The 14783-nt window shown below is 41.2% G+C and overlaps 1 protein-coding gene and 1 long non-coding RNA gene across 13 annotated transcripts in view; one reads left to right on the forward strand and one right to left on the reverse strand.

Annotated features, from left to right (window-relative positions):
- The window catches only part of LOC112551855, a 52612-nt gene extending 46120 nt beyond the window's left edge, over nt 1-6492 (forward strand). For all 4 annotated transcript variants that reach the window (XR_003096177.1, XR_003096178.1, XR_003096175.1 and 1 more), the window contains one exon: nt 4997-6492. This is a non-coding gene — a long non-coding RNA (uncharacterized LOC112551855). The remainder of the gene's footprint in view (nt 1-4996) is intronic.
- The window catches only part of IFT80 (intraflagellar transport 80), a 150868-nt gene that overhangs the window by 10742 nt on the left and 125343 nt on the right, over nt 1-14783 (reverse strand). For all 9 annotated transcript variants that reach the window (XM_025215145.1, XM_025215179.1, XM_025215168.1 and 6 more), the window contains 4 exons: nt 10308-10372; nt 9065-9200; nt 8078-8225; nt 4035-4206 (listed from right to left, as the gene is read on the reverse strand). In XM_025215145.1, the coding sequence (XP_025070930.1) occupies nt 4035-4206; nt 8078-8225; nt 9065-9200; nt 10308-10372 (521 nt within the window). The remainder of the gene's footprint in view (nt 1-4034; nt 4207-8077; nt 8226-9064; nt 9201-10307; nt 10373-14783) is intronic.

Genomic DNA, 14783 nt, shown 5'->3' on the forward strand with positions numbered 1-14783 from the left:
GGATGTCTCACTAGTACAATCGTTTCATTATTTCTCAGTTACTACCCAGTACAAAAATTCCTATGCTGTGATGAGCTAATACTGATTTACAGCCAACTACAGAGCATAGATTTGCATAATTGTATGCCTATGTCTCTGTAAATGACAAATATGAAAATCTCTCAACTCTTGTTCTTATAATCTCATATTTAAATGAAACAGAAATACCCAAGAAGTTGCTGTTGTTTTAAATCTTAATTAAAATAGATTTGTTAACACAATTTTAAAATGCATTGTTTACCATAGTGTGGACAGGCCCTTATAAGCAACATGAAAATCCTACCTACTTAAAGTATGGTAAACACATATGCTAGGTATATCCAAACTAGTCTCTCTAGATCATTGATGCTTTGGCATGTAACTTTATAAACAAGTCATGCTGAGTTCACTAGGGTGCATAAAGCTAACCCTCGTGTCTGCAAGACTTGGGCCTTACACTCTTCCTAAATCATTTCTTTATTATTAACTTAAACAAGAACAAATTTAAATGTCTGTCTGTGCTTGTATCAGAATTTCTCTCTTTCTTGGAATTTCCCCTGCAAGATCTCTCAGTATTTGCCCTAAATGTCTCTTCACTCAGAAAACTGCTCAAACGTATGCCTCCAATCAACTTTTGAAATGCAATGTAAATAAAACTGTATTATTCCTGACAAGTTTGTAAGCAGGTGGGAGCAGGTAAGGAAAGATGATGAAAGGGAGCAGGAAGGTAAGAAAAGACAGTCAGAAAGGGGATGAAAAAAAGCTCTGAAACTTTTAAACAATTTCTCTTTTAAATCAGTCCTAATGCTTAACTACCCCTAAACTCACTGGACATGTGCAGTGCAAAGATAGTAAACAGCTGCAAGAAATCATGAATATCAAAAGCCTATATGATTAAGAAACTATAATTACATGAAAAAAAGATTTTAGAAAATGTACATATATAGGGAAAGAATATTAAAAAATTTACCACTTATAATAAATGGCTTATATATGCTCATGATTTAGACTGATTTTAAAACATTTCAAGAGAAAGGCAGATGTAAGGGGTGCACTGAAATTATACAAAGTCATTTAATTAATCACTGTATTTAAAGCTATAACCACCAAATATTGGAAGAAAACTCAGTATAAATACCAAAGCAAATGGTGACTTAGATTTTTAAAATTTGTATATATATAGATATCCATATAGATATCTAACCCTCTATATCTATCTATATATAGATATCTAGCTATATCTATAGCTAAAATTTATTGGCCTATTTATTTATCCAAATACAGTAAAAGCTTTGTTATCTGGCACCCATGGGGAATGGGGGGTGCCAGATAAGAAAATATGCTGGTTAACTGAGCAGCCCAAACAGGCGTCTTTGCCTGTTCAGGCCGCCACTTCTCCTGCCGCGTCCGGGGCGTTGCTGCCCCTCCCACGGCATTGCCACCCTTCCCTTTGGGCTCTGTGGGCCCTGAGGGACAGGGAGGTGGGCCCCGTGCAGCCTGTTGTGCCCTGTGGGCCCCATGCAGGCTGCTTTGCCCCGGGCCATGGGGGCTCGGAGAAACTGGAAGTGCCACAGTGGGCACTTCCAGTTTCACTTTACCTTACAAGCTGGCCTGCTGGTTAATAGAACATGCCGGCTTGTAAGGTGCCAGTTTATGGAGCTTTTACTGTATAACAGAAACACAGGAAAATCGGATTAATTCATCACTCCAAATGGATAGGTAATGATGACTGATTATCCTTAAGTGACTAATGTTGTGTAGTTAGCTATTTTGTAGTTAGCCAAGAACAAAGTCCTGCACTTGGGACAGAATCGTTGTATGCTCAAATGAAGTTACAGAACAAGACAAACCCCAAGACTGACCCCTGGGGCACTTCACTTGATACCAGCTGCCACCCTCTGAGACCTACAATCCAACCGTGTTTCAATTCATTTTACAAACCATTCATTCAATCCATACTTCCTTAACTTGCTTACAAGAACGTTGGGGGAGACTGTATCAAAAGCCTTGCTAAAGTCAAAGTATATCATGTCCACTGCTCTCCCAGCATTCACAAAGCCAGTCATCTCATCATACAAGGCAATCCTTCTTGGTAATCCTTCCGTGACATTTTGGATCCGGGCTCTTGGCAAGCAGTAGAACTCCAGAGACAACAGGTCAGGCCAACAAATGGATGCCTCCATCCCCCACAGAAGGGAGTCTCCAACCACCACCATCACTCATCATTTCCTTTTGGTGGTAGTGGTCTTGATCTTACCAACCTTGGGGATGCCTGGTCTGGCTGCCTCCACCAACAGAACATGCTCCTCCTCCTCTGTTGCTAGGGCTCCATACCTGTTCTCTAAGCAAACTGTTACAGCTGGAGATGAAGATTTCTGCTTGCTGCCAGAGGTCACAAGCTTCCAACTTCCATCTTCCTGGAAGTCCATGTCCTCTTCCTTCTCTAGCACTGCCTCTGGCAGTTCTTCCTCCACATTTCTGGAGGTCTCCTTCAGCACTGAATCAATGAAGTTTTCATGGCAGAGGATGCTTCAGAGCCTTGCCACCTCCTGTAACTCGCTTGCCTGATCCCTGAAGAACACTATTAGGAGATGCCGCTAACATCACAGGCACTCCCCTACATGGCTGTCACTGGGAGGAACCTGCAAGCCACAGTCACCACAGCACCAAGCCAGGACCTGGGTAGAAGCCTCAACAGAGAGCAGCACTTCCTGGACAGGCACCTCACAGGTGCAAGCATTGGCAATGTGTAGGGGGTGCACGCGGGTGCATGTGCAACCCCTGAGATTGCTGTGCACCCCCTGGAAACGCCAGCCGCAAAACCGGAAGTGTCGGCAGAAGTGCACTTCTGGTTTTGCCACTGGTGCTTTTGCACTTGGCGATCAGCCTCTGGGGGGCCTCCCCATCGGTGATCTGGTGCCCCCCGCCCCCAGATTCGGGAGACACCAGTCGCCCATTGGTGCAAGCAGAGGAAAAGTTGGCAGTGGCAACGGCTTTGGCATTGCGACATCCTCCAGCCACTTCTCTAGGTCTCTTAAACCATTGCCTCTCTCTTCCTGTCCCTCTTTTCAAGCAAACCTTCTGTAGCAAGCTCCCCTGTAAGCCAGCCTGTTCTCTGCTTCTTGGTCCCAAAAGGTTCCCTTTTCCCTGCTTCCTCTCACCAAGCTTAAAGTAAAGGAAGGTGAGAGAGAGTTTCCAGGCAAACTCCCCCTTGCTCAGAACTCTAGTTAAGCACGAGGCTTAAGTATTGCTCTAACTCCTTAGTTTTTGCTATTTACACTAAATATATGTAGGTTAGCTACTCTTTATTACAGAAAGAGCAAAGGCTCCCCTTCAAAGAGGGAGTGGCAAACTAACCCACAAACTGACTTACAAACTGCTTGATGAATAATGATTTAAGCAAAGTGTTTTGTACACAGATCAACAGGATTCTAGCAGGGATTTAGGGCACTGACTAGTAAGACCACAGTGACAAGTTATCCCAGTGATTAATTAACCAGGCTTCACCGTAGTTTTAAGACACAGTATCAATTTTAAATCATGATAATATATATTCTTTTGTACATGTACATGTAAACACACAAGGCTACCAAACTCACCTCATCCATTGTTGTTGTCTAAATTAGCAGAAAGTGATGAAAAAGAAAATGAAAGAAAAGAAATGTAAAAAAAGATATGCTACTCTACAATATTAGGCAACTGTATGGGGGTCACAAAGCATTTTTATAATATCAACTGTGTAAAGTTCAGTTCTGAAAAGAATTATGTTCATTAGTAACTGTCCCATGCTGGATAGCTGTAGTAAGTGAATAGCTGAGTAAAATACATCACTTTGTAAGTTTTTTCAATATCATCTCTAAAATAAAAAGGAAAAACTATGCAGTAAACAAACTACTTGAAGAAAGACACTAATTTATAGCATTTTCTTATATAATTACCATTCCCATAAAATAGTCCTTAAAAATGTAAATGAAAAACAAACAGTTGTAATTGTACCATATATTATTAAGAATTACCTTAACAAATCGACACAATCTGACTGCATCTGCCCATTTTGAATTGCTAATGTATTCATGAAGAATAGGTGGATAAGGTGATACATTGAGATGAATAAGTGAGCCATCAGCTCTTCTAACTGTTACTTGATTTCCCACAAAACGTACAATCTGGGGATTTTTGCTAAATTCACTGTTGAAAGAAATGCAGATAAACTACATTTTATAATCCTTCATGCTAAAAAATAACAATTTAAAGCAACTGGTGGTTTTAAAATTAGTTAATAATTATTATATTGTAAACTTCTTTTACTTTCTAACTAAATGGAAACATGAACATTCAACTGCTAAAGTATATGTAGTCCAGTTTAAAAATGAAAACAGGGTCAGATTTTTAAAGAGAGTGACCTGCAATCAAAATTGATTATGCAACCTATCAAATGCAATCATTGGCTAAAAGTGCAAATACCAATTGGGTATCTGTGCATATGCTGGACTTACACATACAAGTAGTGTTAGTATATATACAGATACAGGTAAAATTATCTTGGCTCTGCTAAATTAAATTATGAAATAAGGTGTACTTTCCAGAGCATGAGTGTAATTATATGCCAAAGACAGGACTATAAGAGTATTATGTTTATTATTATATTGGTAGACATCATCTCCCAGGTTGTAGAAAATACCATTATGCTGCACTAGAACAATAATAAACGAACGTTATACTAAGGTGACCACAATTTTTTTCAGATAAAATCTTTGATATTTCTAGTTACGTCAGAATTTTTAACATATCCATTAACTATGTTTTTCAAAACAATTTTCAGATAAAATGCAAGAAATGTGATTAAAACTCAAGGTTTTGTATTTATGTTGAACATTCCCTTAAAAAGCATTTGTTACTATTTAAATTAGTTCATTATTTAATTAATAGTCTGCAAAATATAATATATTGCAATGAACCTAACACTGCATTACCCTAGATTCATGGAAGAGCTGGAGGCTGAGTCAAAGCAAGAGACGCATACAAGAAAATGCAGCATGATGACTATGGAGAAAAGACTGAGCAGCTAGTAGTGTGGAACAGGAAGGCTAAGAATTGGGAAATATACCCCTCATGCTTCCAGTAACTGCAGTACGAGGTCAGAGGTTTTGTCCTACTATCAGGACAGCAAGACTCTTATTGTATTGCATTTCAATTGAGTTGCTTCAGAGGGTAAGTGAAAAAATGTTAGTTTAGCTTTCACTGTAATTGCTAAAACAATTGTGCATTATGTATTTAATTTTTAATCCTGGCAGCCCTAATAAAGAAATAACAATTACTTGAAGCATCTGAGTATGTATGGGAACACAGCAATGACTAGAGTTAGTATAGACTAGTGCTTGGAGCTTCTGAGCTCCGAACATACAAAATATGGTACCAAACTTCTAGATATTCTGGCATGTCAGAGTATTCACAGCAATAACTGGCAATGGGAGTGGTTGCAGTATTTTCAGTTCTTATTCAACAAGAGCTGTAGAATAGTTTTGAAAAACCAAGTATTAGCTGAAAACTAAACTGTAATAATTCTAAGGGAAAAGTCATTACAGAAACTTTTGGGTATGTGATTTTAGTTGCATACTCCAACTTCAGAAATATGCCAGAGAAGATGCTTCATGAAACACCTCTGTAGTTTATCTCAAACCATTAGTTCAGCACACCTTCAACCAGTGTATTTCCAGGTTTGGAAGAGGCACACAAGACCAGGTGGCTGAGGCATGCTCAAGACCAGCCTGGCTTGGATACGTTACCACTGCAGTGTAGACTTATTCGTAGCATATCAGGACAAAGAAATAGAACCCACCCACCACTGGGTCCTTTGCTTTGCTGTTCCTTCCCTTTTACCTGAATTGTAGCAGTCTTGTAGCTGTGATGGTTCCCTGAAGAATTTCTCTGGCATATTTCTGAAGTTGGCATATGTGTGTGCAAGCAGATAGCTGTGGTATACATGGAATGGCCCACTCAGGACATGCTGTCACTGCAGGATAGACATGCACTAGATCTTTGGACAAATCATTTATGGTAGATGGCCTCTACCACTTCTGTACCTCGTTAGGGTGTGGCAAGGTTTAATCTCATTGTAAAACATCTTAAGAACCTTGTAAAACATTTGCAGAGCCCATTCACTAGTAGCCTGCCCTCTTCCCACCACGGACAGGAAACTGCTGTGCCTATTGAGCTGCAAACCCCAGTCCATGCTAGGCTCCAGCTCTGCTCTCTGGCAGGCTGTAATGGAGTCAATTTTCCCTCTGTACTTTTGGAGGACAGGGAAACAGAACAATCAGGGATGCTGGCGGAGTAAGAAACCCTTTGGGTGAACATAAAGTGACAATTTTTGCCTGATCAGGCCACAGAAAGCAGTCTAAAGTCATGATCAAACAAGTGCATGGCTGCAGACCACTTAAAAAAATGTCATAGATTTCATAGACATTAGGGCTGGAAGGGACCTCAGATGATCATCGAGTCCAGCCCCCTGCCCTAGGGACAGGAAGTCAGCTGGGGACACAGGATCCCAGCAAGATAAATGTCCAATTGACTCTTGAAGGAATCCAGAGGAGGTGCTTGGACCATCCCTGGCAGCAGTCTGTTCTATGTCTTGGGGGCTCGGACTGTAAAGAAGTTCGTCCTTATGTCCAGCCTGAAACGGTCTTGGAGAAGTTTGTCACCGTTTGACCTTGTAATCCCATGGGGTGCTCTGGTGAACAGACGTTCCCCCAGATCCTGATGCACATCCCTTATATACTTATAGGCAGCCACCAGGTCCTCCCTGAGCCTGTGCTTTTCCAGGCTGAAGAGTCCCGTAGCTCTCAGCCTCTTATCATAAGGCCTCTTTTCCTGCCCTCTGATCATGTGTGTGGCTCTCCTCTGGACTCTCTCTAGCTTCTCCACATCCTTTTTAAATTGTGGAGCCCAGAATTGGATACAGTACTCCAGCTGCAGCCTCACCAAAGCCGAGTACAGCAGGAGGATGACATCCTGGGATTTGCTGGAGAAGCACCTATGTATGCAGGCCAGAGTTTTGCTCTGTTTGCCGGTTGCAACATCACATTGGTGGCTCATATTCATCTTGTGGTTAATCATGACCCCCAAGTCCCTTTCGCCTGTGGTGCTAGCAAGTGTAGCACTATGGAGCCTATAAGCATGCTGCAGGGTTTTCTTCCCAAAATGGCCGATTGAATGAATATCTGAACCCTCGTTACATGAGGGTTCAAATGAAAACATTAAAAAACATAGCATTTCTGTAACTTGCATCTGTCCTGCCCCAGCCTGTTGCTGTTTTCAGAATTGGATGGGGTAAGGAAGCAGAGGGAGTTAGGTCTGCAGTATTTTTCGGCGTGTATTGGAGTCCCCCCCTTCCCCTGCCAAGTTGGGGGGGGGCGGGGGGGGAAGCTTCATTTCACCCCCCCCACCCTCCAGTGCTGGTTGGGGAACCCCTAGGACAAGCTCCCTCTGATCCCTTTTCCTCCTCCCATTCTGAAAACAGGGACAGGCCAGGAGAGAAGAAGGGCCATTACTAAGGGAAACTGGTTGCGGGCTCACAGCCAGCAGCTAGAGTCTCCTCTCCCTGGAACCAAAAGTGAACTTCTGTTTGGTCCAGGGGATCGCTGTAACTCAGAACACTTCCTGAAAAGCTACCTCCAAGGCATCGGGTGTTGCAAAATGTGGTGCTACAGAGAAGCTCCTGTTAAAACTGAAACATTTCTGTAGTGCTTATGCAAATTTTGTAGAACTACAGGTAGGATGCATGTCTGTACACCCACAGTTTTGTAGTGCAACAAGGGCATATATAGCACTACAAATATAATGTCTGTCCATGGCCACTGATGCATTTTTGAAAGCTTTATAGTATGCCCTGAATGGATAATGCCTAAGGTTAAACAAGATAAGAATTTTGAAAGTAGGAACGGTATGGTCTGGTTTCAAGCAGGCTAATTAATATTGCATTTCAGGAACAATTTCAGTGAAAATTCAGAACAGAATTTAAAGTATATAGTCACATTATTCTGATTAAAATCCATGTTACCTTGCATCTTTTTCACACAGTGTTTTTGGCAAAAGATCTTTGTCTACATAAACTGTATTGGGATAGTACCAGACTGTAAAACGAGTATCTTGAAGTCCACAAAGTATATTAGATGTGTCATTCCAAGCCAAAGTATGGACCATTGTTCCTTAATTTAAAAATAAAAATAATATTATGCATTTCAAAAATATATTAAATAGTCAAAAATGTAAAAGTTCTTGAAATACAGCTATGCATAGAAGTAACCCAGTCATTAACAGGCCCTTTTATATGGATTTCATCCACACCCATGAGCTAAAATATATTCTTATGAACTTAAGTATATTTATTTTCTCTTTTACACTTTTTTCTGACATTTATATTCCCATTTTAATAGGAAAATATATAACAGCTCAGCATTTTTTTACATTTTTTAAATGCTTTGTCTGTCAACCCTTATTACCAGCAATAGGCACAACTCTGGGAACAGTAATTGTTTTTTAACTGCTGCTGAATAAACTGTAGAGGCAAGCAACCTCATTAAATTCTACAGCATTTAGATGCTTTTTCTTAAAAAAAAAAGTTTTAATGCTTGAAACTGTGAGGAAAAAACTTTGCAATAAAATGCTATCCTAATCTGAAGTCAGACTGCATGAACCAATAAATCTAGGGGAACTTTCCCATAATCCATTCTGGGATGTTCACTCAAATATATTGCTCACAGTTTAAAAGGCAACATTTAATTCTTTGATTGATAATCAGCATAAAAATTACCCACCCATGCAGTGTAACTGAATGTAAAAAATGTTAGAGATGGATACAATATTTTTCCTTTCATCTTTCCCATGGAACCATAGCAGAATTGTTTCCAGTAACCTATTCCCCTATGTTTTGTTAGCTCCAATTTTAAACTGATCAAAGAAACAGAGATTTCATTACACTTGCTGAAAATAAAAATGAATTTTGTTGCCAGAATGCAAGCTAATGGGATTTTGGCTTGGTTCTTACCAATTTTGATAATTTTCTGTTCTTTTCCAAATCTCTTCACTGAAGTAATATAAAGATCTCTGTTTTTATCAATAAAAGCAATTTTTCTTTCATTTGTAAGCCCCTTTTGGTCCAGGGCAATTTCCACAATCTCTGTCTAAAATGAAGTAGAAAACACTTGTTTATTTATTCTGTGCATTAATCTAGGAGAAATAGATGATTTACTAAAAAAATCAAACATTCTTTGTTACTAATAAAAATAGGGTTTTTAAATATTCTTGTATTTCTTAGTGCCACAACTATTTTATAAAAGTGAGAAAGATTACAAAAAGAGAGGCATACCTAGGAATTTTGGCAACCTGGGCAGTAAGGTGTAGGGTGGTACCAAGCACTTACCTTCTTGCCTAAGAGTTTATGAACTGTGCCAATATAGACTGTTGCTGCTGCAGTGCAAGATCCCCATACACACCAACTGCTGGAGTGGCATGGGCTCTGGTGTCCCCTCTAAATCCGTTCCCAGGGCTGGGACCCTGCTGGCCCACTCCTACTTGCTCTACTGACAGAAATGTTAATCTCCAACAAGTTTTAAATAGTAAACTACAGCCACCATATATTGCAAAAGTACCAGCACTTGGTGTCTATTTATAGTTTTAAAGAGCACAAATACAAGCAGCAGCCAAAAAGAGGACAAGCTTGAATGCCTGTGCCTCCCACAGAAGCTGCCTGATTTGATTAGCATATGCCAATCGTCAAAAGCCCTTTCTTGTACCACGGAGAGACAGAAGAATGTTAAGACTCTCCTCATTCAACCATTCCTGAAGGCAAGACTAAGGACAGGGTTGAACCTACAGTCAAATGCCATTCCTTCATTTCTCGCTTCTGAAAGCAAGGCACCTCAGTGTGAAAGTGGCACTTGCTAACGAAGTGGCTTGTAAGTGAGCTTGAAGGATTTCAGGTAATGAGTTTTATTGTAACAAATGACAGCCTGCAAATCTCCTGAAACTCTCGAGCCTCTTGCTTTGATCCTTTCAGGTATATGAGAGATACTATAATAAGTAAGAACAATTTATATAAAGCCAAGGTTGTCAATCCGCATTCCATGACTGTATATGTCAACACAGTGTACAAAGACTAATTTATGCTGTAATGTAAAAGTCAGGCTTGTCCAAATGTTCCACATGGAGTATCCTACTACCTTAAAACCTTCTTTAATCTAGATTGATATAAAGATGTAATTTTAAAGTAAATACAGTAGGTAAAGTACCTTGTGGGTAAGAGGCTTTCCATCACCCAGTGGTTTCCCAGTCAATGCTTCAAACAGGTAGATAACTTAAAAGATAAAGGTTTAGTGTGAAAATGTTAACATATCATACTTGTTGCAGTTCAACAATTCAAGATTATCTTCAAGCTCTCTACTGGATGTCCAAGATGTCCACTGTATCTATTATAATATTGATGCTTTTCCCATAGAACAAATATCTTAAAATTTGGTACTGTCATTCACTTGTGCTGCTAAGTATATGAAAAATCGCAATCTGAACACCAAGATTTGATTATTTTATTAGCATTCATAATCATCATTGGCCTTCCTAATCAGAGTCATTATCTTAGCCACAATGTTGAAATATGATACTCATTCCTTATGTACCTCCGATTCAGGGGAAACATTCAAATTTAACATTTCTGCCACAGTTCATCAATGTCATATATAAAAATTATTGTGACCCCTAATTTCATAGTTGGTAGGGTTGGAAGGGACCTAAGCAGATCATCTAGTCCGACCCCCTGCCATGGGCAGGAAAGGATGCTGGGGTCAAATGACCCCAGCTAGGTGGCTGTCTAGCCTCCTTTTGAAGACCCCCAGGGTAGGGGTAAGCACCACTTCCCTTGGAAGTTGGTCCCAGCTCCTAGCCGCCCTGACAGTGAAGTAGTGCCTCCTGATATCTAGCCTGAATCTACTCTCAGTCAACTTACGGCCTTTGTTCCTTGTTATCCCTGGTAGTGCTCGGGGGAACAGAGACTCTCCCATTGCCGGCTGGTCCCGCTTGGCAAGTTTACAGGCGGCCACCAGATCCCCTTTCAGCCTTCTTTTGTGAAGGCTGAACAGGTTCAGGTCCCGTAGCCTCTCTTCGTACGGCCTGCCCTGCTGCCCCCTGATCATGCGAGTGGCCCTCCTCTGGACCCTCTCGATGCTGTCCACATCCCTTCTGAAGTGCGGTGCCCAGAACTGGACATGGTACTCCAACTGTGGCCTGACTAATGTTGCATAGAGGGGGAGGATCACCTCCTTGGACCTGCTCGTGATGCATCTATGGATTCATAGATTCATAGAAGTAGGGTTGGAAAGGACCTTGTAGATCATCAAGTCCGACCCCCTGCCCTGGGCAGGAGAGAAAACCTGGCTCATATGACCCCAGCCAGGTAGACATCAAGCCTCCTCTTAAAGATCCCCCAGGGTAGGAGCCATCACCACTTCCCTTGGAAGTTGGTTCCAGATCCTAGCTGCCCTGATTGTGAAGTAGTGCCTTTGGATATCTAGTCTAAAACTACTCTCTAGCAATTTGTGGCCGTTGTTCCTTGTTACCCCAGGGGGCACTAGGGGGAACAGGGTCTCTACCAAACCCCCTGGTGAGTTTATAGATGGATGCATGACAAGGTGTGGTTAGCCTTCCTGACAGTGTCCCCACATTGGTGGCCCATGTTCATCTTGGAATCAATAGTGATTCCAAGATCCTTCTCTGCCTCTGGGCTGACGAGAAGGGAGTTCCCCAGCCTGTAGGTCTGCTGCTGGTTCTTCCTCCCCAGGTGCACTACCTTGAACTTGTTTGTATTGAAACCCATCCTATTCTCATCCACCCACCTCTGTAACCTGTCGAGATCTAGTTGTAGCCTGTCCCTCTCTTCTAGTATGCTCACTTCTCTCCACATCTTAGTGTCATCTGCAAACTTGAATAAGGTGCTTTTCACCCTCTCGTCCAAATCGCCGATGAAGATATAGTTTTGACAAGGCTGTCAATTGGACACTTAGAATGTAATTTAGACAAACTAGTGCTGAGAGTTCTCTAACCGAGAACTTTATGTGCAGAAAACCATGTGGCAAGACACTGACTCTCTGATATCTTGGTAGGCCTAGTCCTCTCCTCTTCCACATCAGTTTTACCCACGTTAGAGGATATACTAGATCAGAGTCATCCAATTGAACCCGAAATTTTAACAAGTTCTTCCTCTCAAATATTCTGCTTTGATCAGAAATACATGAACTTTGTAAAACCTCCTCAGCAAAAAAAACCCCATTGAGTTTCTCAGTCTCTTCTCACCCCTGCTAAAAATTCATCTGTTTATTTTTTCAGGTAATCATCACAAGCAAAAGGGTTATAAATAGTTTTTTAAAAAACTATACCAGGGGAGTAAGCAAGCGTTAATTCTTGCAAGAGTTTCTCTCACAAAGGACATCTTCCAGGACGACATCTGGAAAATCTCTCCCCCAGAGGGGACATGTTTCTTTCCCCTGAAAAACTAATGAATGCTTGTACGCTTGTAGTTTCTACTGGGAAAAACAGATTCTCATAGCAGAAACATGATGCCTGTTCGTGGCCTAAGCTGAAATTCTCTTTTATAATGTCTATGGCTATATTGAAGCTCTCACTGATCACTGGTGCACCCATTCTTTTGAAGGGAAGTTTCAGCTGTTTTATGGTCCAGAAACTTTCTACCTACCAAATTTCTATTATTATATATTGCTTAAAATATTTCATAAATGTGATGTTGTTTTATGTTATATAATATCTCTGAATGCCTGTAGACTGTGTGTGTGTGTGTGGTTTTGCAAAATACTTTCTGAAGGCAGAAAAATTAGGCACCAACTTATATAAATTGAGAAGGAGAGAGACTGGGATACTCAAAGCTGGTGAGAAAGAGAAGCTACTTACAAACAACTTAGTTCTTCACAATGTGTTGCCCATATACCTATTTCACTGTGGTTGTACATGCACCTCAAGCACTTGAGCTCAGAGCTGTATGCTGTACTGTACACTACAAGCACAAACATCAGTGCATACTTCCTGTTCTTCAACTTTCTATCAGCTACAGCATCCCAGAGTGCCAGGCATGCAAAGCAAGAGAGAACAGAACATGGGATGCAGAATGTGTATACAGACAACATATCCTGGTACACAAACTGGTATGTAACTTTCTTCCTCAAGTCCTTCTCTCTGGGTATCTCCAAAGCAGTACCCTGTTCACCCAGAAGCAGAACCTAAGGACCTATATGAACTGCTTTGCCAAACAGCATATATTCTAGAAATCTTCATGATGGTGTAATGCCTGGTGCCAGGTGCATCTATGGAGCCAGGTAGCCACTTGCAAATTCCAAATATCTAGAATAGGTACATCCTGAAGGGAGACCAAAGAAGTAGGTTAGGCTCTGGTAGAGCAAATTCTAATCAATGAATCAAACTTAATAAACTCAGCCCAATTTCATGGAGTTCAAGATCCATTTAGAAAGCCTTTGGACAGAAATCTCTATGCTTTTTGATCTTGTGGTTATGGAAACACATAGCCTTCAGAGTTCCCGAAAGGCTTAGTCCTCTGCAGATTAAAGTAGAAGGAGTTCTTACATCAAGCCTATGTACAGATGCCACAGTTCTTTAAGAGTAAAATTTTAGTAAGACAACCAGTGAGTCAGGCTGCTAACACTATGAAACTCTGAGAATTTTGTGTAGAAACTCGGGGCAAATCCACAGGGAGACCTTGACAGGGTAAGCTACTGCATATGAAGGATGTGCCATCAGTACCTGGACTTTACTTATCCTTCTTGCCAAAGTGATGGCACGATGTAATAGCAAGTAGATGGCCATTGTTTTGAATGATGGCCTGGTTAGAACTGTTAGGACTAGGAGAAATTGGATCTTGCATGGGAAGGAATACTTAGACCATACCTTTAAAGAACTTTAAAATAACACTGGGTTGGAAAAGACAGACTGATCTTCCACAGTTGGGTGGTGAGCTTAGATAGCAGCTGACATACCATTATGCTTCAGCTCTGGTAGTTAATCCAGAATGACCAGAAAAGAGGTCTTGTGAGGATATGGAAATCTTCAGTGGCTGATCAAATATGGTACAACCAGCTATGATCATGTCTAAGACCACTGGAAATGGGCCAGCCAACCTCCAGAGTGAAAAGGGGGAGAACTGTATGCAGGACCTTTTCTTTTTTGAAGCTAAGAAGTTTGCTTGTTCTAACCCTTCAGAGGGAACATCCACTTAAATGGTCTGCTTTTTCCCAGATCCCTGGAGCTAGGTTGTCCACCTCATTACAACCACTGACCAAGATGTGGCATCAGCTGCATCTGTGGTAGCTTGGGGAAGAATCAGTGTCACTGCCAAAATCATTTGATATCAGATTGGAAGTCAGTGTGAGTGCACTGGATGTGTGACAGTTAGATGCCAAAGGACTGCCTGATACTTCCTAAGCACTGAAAAAGTGGATTGTTCAGAATGAAGCACTGGTACTGGGAATTTAATATCAGGATCCACACAGCCTGCAAAGTTTCAGAGCTGGAAGGGCAAGGAAAAGGTGAAGAACACATCCTCAAAGAATGCTGGGACAAGGATCTTGTTCTGGAGACATCTCTGAGCCTATGATCATTTAGGATGTTTCTGATGCTGATGAAAAAGAGGATCTTTCTGAGAGGCAGCTCTCACCCCTAGAGTCTGCCCCTCCAACCTCTGCACTCCAGGG

Source organism: Alligator sinensis, unplaced genomic scaffold (genome assembly GCF_000455745.1).
Source record: "Alligator sinensis unplaced genomic scaffold, ASM45574v1 scaffold60_1, whole genome shotgun sequence".
NCBI classification, from domain to species: Eukaryota; Metazoa; Chordata; order Crocodylia; family Alligatoridae; genus Alligator; species Alligator sinensis.